This window comes from Carassius auratus, chromosome 19 (genome assembly GCF_003368295.1).
Source record: "Carassius auratus strain Wakin chromosome 19, ASM336829v1, whole genome shotgun sequence".
Classification (NCBI taxonomy): Eukaryota; Metazoa; Chordata; class Actinopteri; order Cypriniformes; family Cyprinidae; genus Carassius; species Carassius auratus.
Window position 1 is genome coordinate 28,697,265 of NC_039261.1, and position 12,767 is coordinate 28,710,031.

The 12,767-nt window shown below is 33.1% G+C and overlaps 4 gene segments (V, D, J or C); 2 read left to right on the top strand and 2 right to left on the bottom strand.

Moving 5' to 3' along the window:
* Nucleotides 1-432: 432 nt before the first annotated feature.
* Nucleotides 433-2,394, top strand: LOC113120232 (Ig kappa-b4 chain C region-like). The segment is given in 3 exon segments: nt 433-442; nt 764-877; nt 1,990-2,394. Coding segments are annotated over 3 exon segments (444 nt in total).
* A 3,853-nt stretch (nt 2,395-6,247) lies between these two features.
* Nucleotides 6,248-8,093, bottom strand: LOC113120234 (immunoglobulin kappa variable 1-6-like). The segment is given in 3 exon segments: nt 6,248-6,430; nt 7,628-7,896; nt 8,045-8,093. Coding segments are annotated over 3 exon segments (501 nt in total).
* A 66-nt stretch (nt 8,094-8,159) lies between these two features.
* Nucleotides 8,160-9,803, top strand: LOC113120235 (Ig kappa-b4 chain C region-like). The segment is given in 3 exon segments: nt 8,160-8,190; nt 8,337-8,444; nt 9,304-9,803. Coding segments are annotated over 3 exon segments (465 nt in total).
* A 616-nt stretch (nt 9,804-10,419) lies between these two features.
* Nucleotides 10,420-10,964, bottom strand: LOC113120303 (Ig kappa chain V-II region MOPC 511-like). The segment is given in 2 exon segments: nt 10,420-10,775; nt 10,902-10,964. Coding segments are annotated over 2 exon segments (402 nt in total).
* Between the last annotated feature and the right edge of the window lie 1,803 nt (nt 10,965-12,767).

The window sequence follows — 12,767 nt, forward strand, 5'->3', positions numbered from 1 at the left end:
TATATGTGAATCATCTAGTTTTATTAAAATGTTTAATTTAATTCACCAAATTTTTGCAGTGAATGATAAGTAATTATAGTGGTGGACTTGTGTTGGAGGAACCAACTCGGGTGTTGCAACTTAGTGCAGAGTGTAGCCCTGAATAGATTACAGTAGATACAGTATCAATGCAGCATATTTAGAGATTATTAATACTGTTTACATACTTATTTCATTTATACTGTATAAGTAATACATGATTGTAAATTACACTATAAAAGCCATATAAAATGTAGATATAAAAGTTAAATAAAATATAAATTTATGTGAACCAAATGCTTAAATAGTATTTTACATGACAGTATTGTTGTGCTTATTTTGTTGTCATTAGTGCACTAATGTCTGTATTATTCTTAGTAATATAATTAGGTTACACTTTATGTTAAGGTGTCCATGTTACAGTGTAATTACACATTTAAGTACTTAGTGTAATTTTACATTTAAGTACTTAGTAATATTCATTAACTACACATACTTACTATATGGTTAGGATTGGGGTTTTGGGTTACTTGTATGTAATTTTGCATAATTTATTGTTACTATAATAGTAAGTACATGTAACATGTGACAAAGACATCTTAAAATAAAGTGTTACCTAGAATTATGTAACATTTAATACTTTTTAATTTATTAAAATTAAACTGATTTAATTATGTAGCTTCATTTTATAGTTTTTTTATTTTTTATTATTATTATTATTTCTTTTACTCTCGGTTGTGAATAGCAAACTGGTTGGTGTCAGAGTCAGTTTTAGTGCAGGAGGTTTTTGTTCAGCTGCTGATTGAGTTTGTATCACTGTGGCGCACATTCGGTGGAGGCACCCGACTCTCAGTTGGAAGTAAGTAAATCTATTTCTATTTAAAAAATAAAACACAAAATTTAAAAATAATACCAATGACTAATATAAGAATAAATCATTGTCACTCAGGTTTTATTCTGGTGGGACAATATTAAACACAAGCGCTCTTTTCTGATTTCTCTGTCAGACCAATTTAAAACAGCCATTTTTTATTAATGGGAATTTTATCCATCAGAATGGTAAACATAGAGGCAAACAAGAAAATATTAAAACATTTTATTACACATTAAAATTATATAGAAGGACAGCTAATGAATTATATAAAGTTCAAATTATTTAATTATTATTGATTGTTTTTAATAATAGTTAAATGTTAAATTAATCATTAAATGTTTTTAATCATTTTAGATTAATGAAAAGATTTGTAATGAATGTTTTTAATGAATGTCACATGTCTTTAATTCATGTATCACAAAGCACTGTGAGTTTTTAACAATAAATAATTGAATAATAATCGAATAACCTGAAATGAAAGATATCCATGCATAAAGCTCAAACAGTGCAGCGTGGTGCTAGCAATGTCAAGATCATGGGTTTAAAACACAGGGAAAGCATAAACTGATGAAGTATATCTGGAATGTAATGTACAGTAAGTTGCTTTGCGTAAAAGTGTCTGCCAAATGAATAAATATAATATTACATTGTGATTTTATATGTGTACTTTTTTTTGTACTTGTTATCTTATATTGTGCAGGTCATTTTACCGATCCTCACTGTTAGAAAGGTTTGTAAATCAGCCCAAAGGTTTAGTTTTTTTTTTTTGTTGTTTGTTTGTTTTTAAGTGTTTTGCACATGTTTCTGTGATGGGAATGTTTAGGAGTAGGGGTTGGGTTAGGTGATATAAAAATATCATTAAACTGATAAAAAAAATCAATGGAAGTTTATGCAATGTCCTCACTAAACAGTGAAACAAACGTGTGCATCTGTGGTTGTGATTGCTGAAGAAACATGTTATTACAGACTGTTGCGCTTCAGATCTGCTTGATTAACTGTGAATCTCTTAAAGGGAAGTGAAAGTCAGTCAGAAAGACTGATAGAGCTGTTTTTCAGAAGAGTGAAACCTCACAGTTTCCATCTGTGTCTCTCTTTAGCTGCGTCTCGTCCCGCTCTGACGGTGCTGCCTCCCTCCAGAGACGAGCTGCAGCAGGGGAAGGCTACAGTGCTGTGTGTGGCCAGTAAGGGATTCCCCTCTGACTGGAAGCTGAGCTGGAAGGTGGACGGCAGCAGCAGGAGCTCTGGTGTCAATCTGAGTCCCAGTCAGCTGCAGAAGGATGGACTGTACAGCTGGAGCAGCAGCCTGAGCCTCACTGAGAGTGAGTGGAGCAGTGCAACAACCGTCAGCTGTGACGCCACGCACCCGTCCCACAGTGCAGTCACCAACAGCATCAACACACAGCAGTGTAATGAATGAATTACACACACATGCTGTTATATTGCTCATATTTTCTTATCTTTTGTAATTCTACAGCTGCAATGCTATAAATTGTTTTGTTGAACTTTTTTCTAGCTGCCAAATAAAAGCATTTTGTCGTAAATATGGTGTTGAATTATTACTAAAATATGAAGTACTGTACCACTTTTATTGTTTTTTTATTTTTGTAGGACGTGTGATGCGATGGGCATACTAGTGAATATGTTCATATTGAAATATTAATTACAGCAAAAGAGAAATTTATTTTCACATGACATTTTAACCATTTCAGTAAAATTTTCCTTCATCCTCAAGCTGGACTCCACGTATGTTTAGCATAAATTCACGTCCAGAATAAGTTCCGCTGAACTTGGCTGAAATGCCAGATGGAAGTTTATTTCTAAAATAAATCAGAAGTTTAAGAACATTTTCAGGTTGTAGCAGATAGCAGCATGTGTTGGGGGTAACTCATTACAAGTAATGCAAGTTACGTGAACTGATTACTTTTTTTAAGTAACTAGTAAAGTAATGCATTACTTTTTAATTTAGAAGGAAATATCTGAGTTACATTTTCAAATAAGTAATACCAGTTACTTTGTTTTCCCATGTACTGACTGACAGCTCTTCTGTCCCCATGTTGAGAGAAATCAGGAGCAAGTGCAGACGTGTTGTGTGCGCTGTGTGAACATGATGCTACTTTAATTCTAGACAAAACATAAACATTTATTTACTTATTTCACCTGTGCAAAAACAGATTCAGTATTCCTCAGAATGAATAAAAAAAAATGCAAACTCAGAATATTATACAAATCTGCAATAATTAAATATGTTTAGTAAAACACATATCATTTATGCATTTAATTCCATTTTATTAACCAATTACTTTGCTACTAATCAAAGATGATCCAAATCAACCATACTAATAAGCAAAAATGAAACAGTACAGACATGAATTGACATTTGCTTCAGTCCGAGGCTTTTACAAGGCCTGTCCAGATTTAAAAAGTAACTCAAATGTAATGTAACACATTACTTTCCATAAAAAATAACTAAGTAACATAATTATTTACTTTGTTTTTTAGGAAGTAATGCAATATTGTAATGCGTTGCTCTTAAAAAAAGTAACTTTCCCCAACACTGATACCAGCTCATGTAATAATCATAGACAGAGACTCCCCATAGGAAAGACAAATCAAAAGTGAGATCTCTTTAATATCTCAGATGTTTCTCAAAGACAGAAATTAGGTTATTTTAAGATCAAATGGAGGTTTTGCTTGAGTTTCCTGCTTCTCAAACTTGTCTCTTGAGACAAAAACACTCGAACACTGGATCTCTCACATTTGTCTCTTTTTTAAAGATTTAGAAGAGATCTCAACATCATCACGCACTGTTCTCAGATATTTCTCCTTAGCTAAAGACTCTGGGGGTCTCACATTTGTCTCCTCCAATGTTTCAGGCAAGTCGAGTCAAGTCAACTTTATTTAATAGCACTTTTAACAATACAGATTGTGTCAAAGCAGCTTTATGGAATTAAATAGGAAAATATTGTGTCAATAATGCAAGTGGGCAATAGTACAGTAAGCTTAATTTTCAGTTGAAGGCAGTTCATCATTGAATTCAGTGATGTCATCATCAAGCTCAGTTCAATTTAAATAGTATCTGTACAATCAAGTCGATAATATCGCTGGAAAATAAGTGGAATTTACAAAACAAGATCTCAACAACATCACACACTGTGCTCAGATATTTCTCATTAGCTTGAGACGCTGGACGAGGAGACAAATGTGCGAGATCCAGTCCCTTGTTAAGGAGAAAAATAAAGTTGTAAAGTTGTAAAGTTGTTGGGATCTGGTTTCAATCAGACAATACATGTATTGTCATGACGTTGTTTTATGTAGACAGTGTTTTATTTCACAATGATTTAACAGAGGAAACCATAACTTCTATTTACATACATGCAAAAATTGGCCGTACAAGACAAAATGTTAACCCTTGTGTTATGTTGTGGGTCAATTTGACCCGTTTAGATTTTCTAGTTGTTGGAAATACTGGTTAACCTATGTTTTTTTCTTGACATTTTGTGACTTTTTCTCATTTATCATCATGAACATGCATGCAAAGTTTCAACATGCTGGTGTCTTTTGACATATACAAACAAAATTACTATTTCGTTCGTGATGTTCGCGGGTCAATTTGACCCGCATATTTTAACACTCTAAGGAAACTGTACTGACCCAAAATAATAACATTTCTTGGTTATATTTTGTTATTTTATTATTTTACTACTTTATGAATCTAAAAAATGAGAATTTCCACACTTATTTCAATAAAGAAAAATATTTTGTAAGCCACAGATGGTAAAAATTACCTATCATTTATTTTTTCAAGCTACCTGAAATAATATTAAACCTTTTTACTTTTATTGATATTTTGTGACTTTTTCTCATTTATAATCATGGACATGCATGCAAAGATTCAACATGCTGTTTTTTTTTTTTTACATATACAAGCAAAATTAATATTACATTTGTGATGTTCATGGGTCAGTTTGACCCTCATAGACAGCCATTCGAAAGAAACCGTAAAGACACAAAAAATAAATATATATATATATTTCATGTATGTCAGGCATCAGCTCCAGTTCTAAAGTGTAAGTGTATCTAAAAGTGCTCTAACCCTAAACAAACACACTTGAAAAAGCTAAATCATTGTGTTCAAAATTAATGGCAAATTACAAATAACAAACCTGAGCTACCCAAAGAGATTCTGAACATGGAGGGCAGAAACATGCATCTGGAGTCAGACCCACAGAAAATAAAGGAGTGAACACAGATGATACGGAAAAAAAACGGAAGGGATGTGAGGTGTGCCCATTCAAGCGCGTCAGCAAAACCAGCACCATGTGTGTGAAGTGCAAGAAATTCAAATTCCAAAAGCACACACTTGCTGTGTGCTCATCATGTCAAAAGTAACTTCTTGACTTTACGAAATGAGTTTACAAAACAGCCAACTTAAGAAAAATAAATATTTTCATTATACAGCTACATTTAATTGTTCAGATATGATGTTCTAAGAAAAAAAAAAAGAAAAAAAAATGTATATGCAAAACAAGTCAGCATACTGTTTCTTTTCAAAATTTGTCAAAACAAAACATCTTTAAAAATGGTTAAAAAACATTTTCATTAAATAATACCTACAGATCTATTTTTGGGTGAATATTTGACAAATGTTGATGATAAAAGTTTACAGTTTGTACCTGAATCTTTGTTGTTTTTCATAGTGTGATTTTTGACGAATTGTATTGAATACAATTAGGGTCAATATGACCCGCTCCATAAAGGGTGTACACAGAAATCGAACAGTGCACAAGGGTTAATGCTAAACAAAGAAAACAACAACAACAACAAATAACATTTGTTAAAAAAGGGTATTGCTATTATACTAAACATATTGTCCACTAGTTTGTTTAGAAAATGTGGTGTGTATACAATGTCTATGTATACACACAATGTATACACAGTGTGTATACAGAGAAGATAAATGTAAACTAGAAATATTATAAGCCAAAGCTGATATCTCAGTGAGACATATAAGAGAATTGCTCCTTAGTATCCTGAGCACAGAGTGTCCTCTATTAGAACAATAGACTTGTGAGCAGCACATCAGCGTTAAGCACAACTGCACCTGAGACGGCATGGGTTTGAATCCTAGCTAGAGGTACTTTTTTGCTCCTTTTCAATTCTCACCTGTCCCATTTTTTCCTGTCTCTAATTCTACCGTCCTGACCATTAAAGGTGGAAAAACCTGTTTCAATAAAAAAGCAACTTCTGAGCATTAAAATGTTTTTAAGATGGAGGTTTGCAACAGATTACAGCTAGACAATAAAGAGATTTCCCATTGTCATTTTGGATTTCTTTCTTTCAGAACTTTCTCAAGTCTCAGTTGTGTCTACTCTTATTTCTCCTTAGGATTTTTAGGATAAATATCTGAGACATCTGAATTGCTGTTGACACTACAATTAGAGATATGAGAATCTCATCTAAGCCTCCTGAGCTCAGGAAGAAACCACTGAGCAGTACATCTTTCCTATGGGTCAGGAGAATGAACCTCTTGATGAGAGACTGAGAGAGAGATCAAAAGTGTTACTTTAAATGCATGTTTAAATATAAAAAAGCCATTTAAAAATGAGAAAGCACAAACTTTGCAAAGATAGATGTCAAATTCCCTGACAATGTAGAAAAACTAGTTTTAACCTTGTGCAAGCAGACCCAGTGAAGCCAGAATTAGTAAAATAGACATGACTGAGCACTTATCAGGATGAACTAAATGCTTGATTTTCAAAAGTATGTGAAAAACATGACACAGCACAAAACTAAACATGATTGGTTGCTTTACCTGTCAATCAAATGGCCTCGGCCATTCAAAGCGTCCATGTTTCCCAGACCTTCTGCCATTAGTCTGAATGTAAGAAAATACATTTTAACTTTGTGCAAGCAAACCCAGTGAAACCAGAATTATTAAAAATTGAAAATTGTAGGTTTAACCAAATAATTAATCTTTGTTAATACTAACTTTAACAGATTATCAAACTCAAGTGGATCCACTACATTAAATTAACTTATTTCTAAACTAATTTCTGAAAAATAAATAGGAAAGAATAGATTACTTTTATTACTCACCTTTTATCATCTGTGTGATTATCCTTTAATTGATTCATTGTTGTTTAAATGTGATATGAATTATATATAACACTATAATTTTAAATAGATGTGTTTTGATGGCATGAGTTCACATATTTATAAACAGTGTAATATGATAATATGATTTGTTATCTTTATGTTGCACAAAGTAAAGCTCACATCAGCATTTGCTGCTGCTTTTTGAAGGTTTTAGGATCCTGCCCTCTGAATTTAAGCATAACTGGCCCAAGGCTAAGATTCACTTACTCTGTAGGCTCTACATTTCAGCTGAATTAATTTAAAATGCAAAATTACAATTAAAATGTCATGGACAGATTTTAACTTCTGTTGCTCAAAATGCTACAAGCTGAATGAAAGAGTATGTGAATACTGAAACAAACACATGGATTTCGTGTTTCATTTATAATGAACTAAAGTCTAATTTATTCATCAATCTGTATTATGTCATGTATGTACTATTTATATTTGAAAATCTAATTAAGCACAACTTATCTGATAATATCGTAACTGACTGATACTGTGAACTTCTCGGTATTATCATATTCTCTCAGCTGTCAGAATGAGGGAGGTTTTTGTACGATATTGTTTCACTGTGTGATCACTGTAGCACTATAATACCCCATAGTAATAAACTCCTGCATCCTCAGACTGGACTCCACGTATGTTCAGTGTAAGTACATATCTAGAATAAGTTCCACTGAATCGATCTGAGACTCCAGACTGACGTCGACTGGCTGTGTAGATCAGGAGTTTAGGAGCCTCTCCAGTTTTCTGCAGATACCAGCTCATGTCATCACCAACTCCGCTGGTCCCAGTGCAGCTGATAGAGACAGATTCTCCTGCTTTAACAGACAGAGACTCAGGAGACTGAACCTCTTCATGAGACACTGAGAGAAAGTGCAAAAACAAATATTACAATAATGCAAAATACAAACAAAGACCAGTTTTCATCTGCTATAAAACCATCTTAATATAATAAAACTAATAGAATGCACAAATTAAAAGAATTTAAAATGTCCAAATATATTCCTGAACCTTGAGCAAGCAGACAGAATGTCCCCAGCATTAGAATAAGAGAAATCATTGTTTCTATGTGTGTGTGTGTGTGTGTGTGGCAGTGTCAGAGTTTTAAGCGCAGTGTTCAGTTAATATGCAAAACACTTTCAAAAACACATTCAGATGCATCCCAGAATTTACCTCCAAATAATATATATACATTTTGCAGCATTTTATTTTTAATAAATGTATTTCTATTTTTGATGTGATGAATAAAATGTATTATGCGTTTTAGTATCAGTCTTAAGAGCAGTGTCAGTGTTATAGTGAGTGTTGGTGTCAGTGTCAGTTTTAGTGCAGGAGGTTTTTGTTCAGCTGCTGATTGAGTTTGTATCACTGTGGTGGACTTTCGGCGGAGGAACTCGACTCTCAGTTGGAAGTAAGTAAATCTCTTTCTATTTTACAAAATATTTATATAAAAATAAAACCACAGAAAAAGATATATGAGATCAAACTAGGATAAAAAAAAATGACAGTGTGTAACATGACCACAGTCAATAGTTTATTTATCTAATTGAATTGTGTTTCACATAGGAAATATACCTTACTCCTGTTTCAGATGTCAGTTACATTACTCTATAACTGAACTAAAGAAATATAAAAATCTAAATATATTGTTAAATATAAAATTATAAATCTAAATGTCTAATGATTGTCTAACAATTTTATTTTATACTCGGATATGTTAATAAAGAAACAAAACACAAAAGCTTAATTTTCTGAGAAGATTTTGTGAATAAAACACAAAATAATATTTGTAAAATTCTGAGTATGCTCTTACAAATCAGAATCTGAGAGCTAGATGTTTAAAATCCGGTATAGTCTGATATAGTTATACATCTTGTTTTTTTTCATTAACCTAATGCATTATCTAACAATGAACAATACATTTAATATGTCAATCAATAATCTTTATGATGGTTAATAAAAATAACTGTTTTTTTAAGTATATGTTGAATTTAACATTCTTTCAACTGATCAGTGTTAGTTTGTTATAATTAAGGTTAACAAATGAAACCTCATTATTAAGTTTAAAATTAAAATTATAATGAACACTGATTATTTAAAAATCTCGATATTAAGAGATAGTAAATGTGTGTTTTATGGAGCGTTGCATTTGAGATCTGCTTGATTAACTGTGAATCTCTTAAAGGGAAGTGAAAGACAGTCAGAAAGACTGATAGAGCTGTTTTTCAGAAGAGTGAAACCTCACAGTTTCCATCTGTGTCTCTCTTTAGCTGCGTCTCGTCCCGCTCTGACGGTGCTGCCTCCCTCCAGAGACGAGCTGCAGCAGGGGAAGGCTACAGTGCTGTGTGTGGCCAGTAAGGGATTCCCCTCTGACTGGAAGCTGAGCTGGAAGGTGGACGGCAGCAGCAGGAGCTCTGGTGTCAATCTGAGTCCCAGTCAGCTGCAGAAGGATGGACTGTACAGCTGGAGCAGCAGCCTGAGCCTCACTGAGAGTGAGTGGAGCAGTGCAACAACCGTCAGCTGTGACGCCACGCACCCGTCCCACAGTGCAGTCACCAACAGCATCAACACACAGCAGTGTAATGAGGACCAGTGAAACTCACACTGACACACTCTCTGAAATCAGCCACTGCTCAACAACTAATCTTTCATGCTGTTAGTATATTGCTCATATATTCTTATCTGTTGTAATTTTACAACTGCAATGCTATAAATGTTTTCTTGATTATTTTATATTTTACTGCTCCCAAATAAAAGCATTTTGACTTAATATGGTGTTGACTTCTTGGTGTGACAATAAACATTTAAAAACATTAAATAAAAAGAGATATTTAGGATAACATGGCATCATAATCATTATTTTAGCAAGCAAGCGCAAGGTTGGGGGTTCGATTCCCCGGGAACACATGATATGTAAAAATTGATAGCCTGAATGCACTGTAAGTCGCTTTGGATAAAAGCGTCTGCTAAATGCATAAATTTAAATTTAATTTAATTTTAATTTAATTTTAGCTACATGTAATAAAGTATTTTTTATTTAAAACAAAATTTAAAATAAGGTATCTATGAAATCACTGAGAGATCACTGTATTGACTACTTTTAGCGGACTTATTTTACTTAGATTACATTAAAATACAGGCTAATAGTTTTCAGGATTTATGAATTTGAACAGGATGAAATAAATGAACAGGAGGAATAAATAAACCATCTGAATTATGGAAATACTATGTTACAGGCAAAGGATAAATATATTGTTGTTTTGGATGATTAATTATATTAAACACATAAACATATGTGAGAGTTTGTGTGTCATTGTGTTTGTTCTCTGCAGCTGCATCAGAAGAAGTTAGTAATCTGAAAGGGGCAGTTTTTGTACGGGAACTTTTCACTGTGTGAACACCCATTTATCACTGATCTTATGGCTGCTCATACAGTAATAATCTCCTGCATCTTCAAGCTGGGCATCACTGATGGTCAGACTAAAGTCAAGACCATTTCCTTGTCCACTGCCGCTGAATCTTGATGGAGTTCCTGAGTTTTTTTCATTTGTAAAATAAACCAAGAGTCTGGGAGCCTCTTCAGGCTTTTGGCTGTACCAAGATACGTAATAACGCCCTTTAGAGACAGTGCCTTGATCATTTTTGAAAACCACAGTATCAACTTTACAGTCCATAGAGATGGTTTTACCAGGCTGGAGTGGTTTAACCTCAGACTGAGTCACAACTATTTGTCCAAAACATCCTGTGTAGAATAAGTGATGACAGCACAGATTAGTATTTAATTTATTATTATTATTATTATTTAAAAAAAAATTATTATTATTTTAATTACATTTAAAAGAGCACATGTAACAATAATGGCTTTTACCTTGCATGCTGTAGAGTGTCCAAATAATAAAAGAGAACAAAGTCATGTTGGCTGTTAGATCTGCTGTCATGAACAGAAGCTCAGTGAAAAGTTCAACAGACCTATAAACATTTTCAGATCACTGTCACTGTCTATGCAAAGCACCACATATGACCAGACGTTTCTCAAACATGTTCCTTATTTTACAATTATCCAACTGGAGCCTGGATACTGTTTGCAATTTCATGTCCTTTATTTGTCATTAGAGAGCAAAACTAAGAGCTGGAAGACATAGTACAGAATCTGAAAAGAATGGAAACAATCAACAATAATTATTCAAGTGTTGTACTGTATATTTTTGTGATAATATTATTTTGTGTAAGTAATGACACACACACACACACACACACATTTATATATATATATATATATATTTCTATTTCTATACATATATATATATTACAGAAATTACCATCAGAATTATTACTATTTTTTATTATATATATTAGAAGCTTATTTGTTGCTAGTACCAAAAAAAAAAAAAAAAAAAAAACCATAATACTATGTAACTACATTGTTAGGATATTGTGTTATTTTAAACTCTTTCATACACATTGTCAATTTTGATACAGTACCAAAAACTAATATTATTAGCATTGACAACATACTTGTATGCTGCCATATTTCACATCAACATACACTTTTCAACATCACAACTCAAGTGTCTAGATCTATTTAACCTGAAAATATGAACACCAAATAAATGTGTGTCTTTGAATTGAGCTGAAAGCTGTTTTTATGGGCTCAGATGTGCTTGATTAACTTTTCAGGTGCAAGAGAAGTGAAAGAAACTTAGAGTGACTGATAGAAATGTTTTTAAGAAACTTCCCAGTTTTTATCCTTTCTCTATCCTTGTTTGGTGTCCATCAGTGATTCTGGAAATCACAACCAGCACCAATGTCCTGCAGCATCCTTGTTGGTCTTTGTTGTTAATTAATTTTAAGAATAGAGAAGAGGGTTATATTTAGGTTAAGGCTTAACAAATCCCTGTTATAAATATATATTTAATGTTTGGTAATTACTTTTATATTTTACAATTTTAAACAAAATAGACTGTAGATATTTTGCGGATGTGAGCAACATGAACACTGACATCATGTTTTAATATTAAAAATATAACTAAAAAGAGAATAATTTGAGTGTGTTTTGATGGCATGAGTTCACATGCTCATATATGATATAATGAGATGTGATGTGCTTTTATGCTGCAGATACATTTGCTTATAATTCTAGCCTTTAATCATAAGTTTCTGTTCACAATGCTATGAGCTGAACATTTCCCTTAAAGCTACTAATTTCTGCTGAAATCTAAAATCTAAATAAAGTGAATACTTTAGAAATCTTCATTACTGTTTTAGCTGTTGTTTAAATATTCAGGGCAACTTGGCTGAAATTATCCTCATATTCTCTCAGCCGTCAGACTGAGGGAGGTTTTTGTACGATGCTGTTTCACCATGTGAACACTGGACCACTATAAACCCCCATACAGTAATAAACTCCTGCATCCTGAGACTGGACTCCACGTATGTTCAGTGTAAATACATATCCAGAATAAGTTCCACTGAATCTATCTGAGACTCCAGATACAAGTTGACTTGCATCATGGATCAGGAGTTTAGGAGCTTCTCCAGTTTTCAGCAGATACCAGCTCATGTCATCACCAACTCCGCTGGTCCCAGTGCAGCTGATAGAGACAGATTCTCCTGCTTTAACAGACAGAGACTCAGGAGACTGAACCTCTTCATGAGACACTGAGAGAGAGATCAAAAACAAATATTACAATACTGCAAAATACAAAGAAAGACAAGATTTAATCTGCTATAAAAC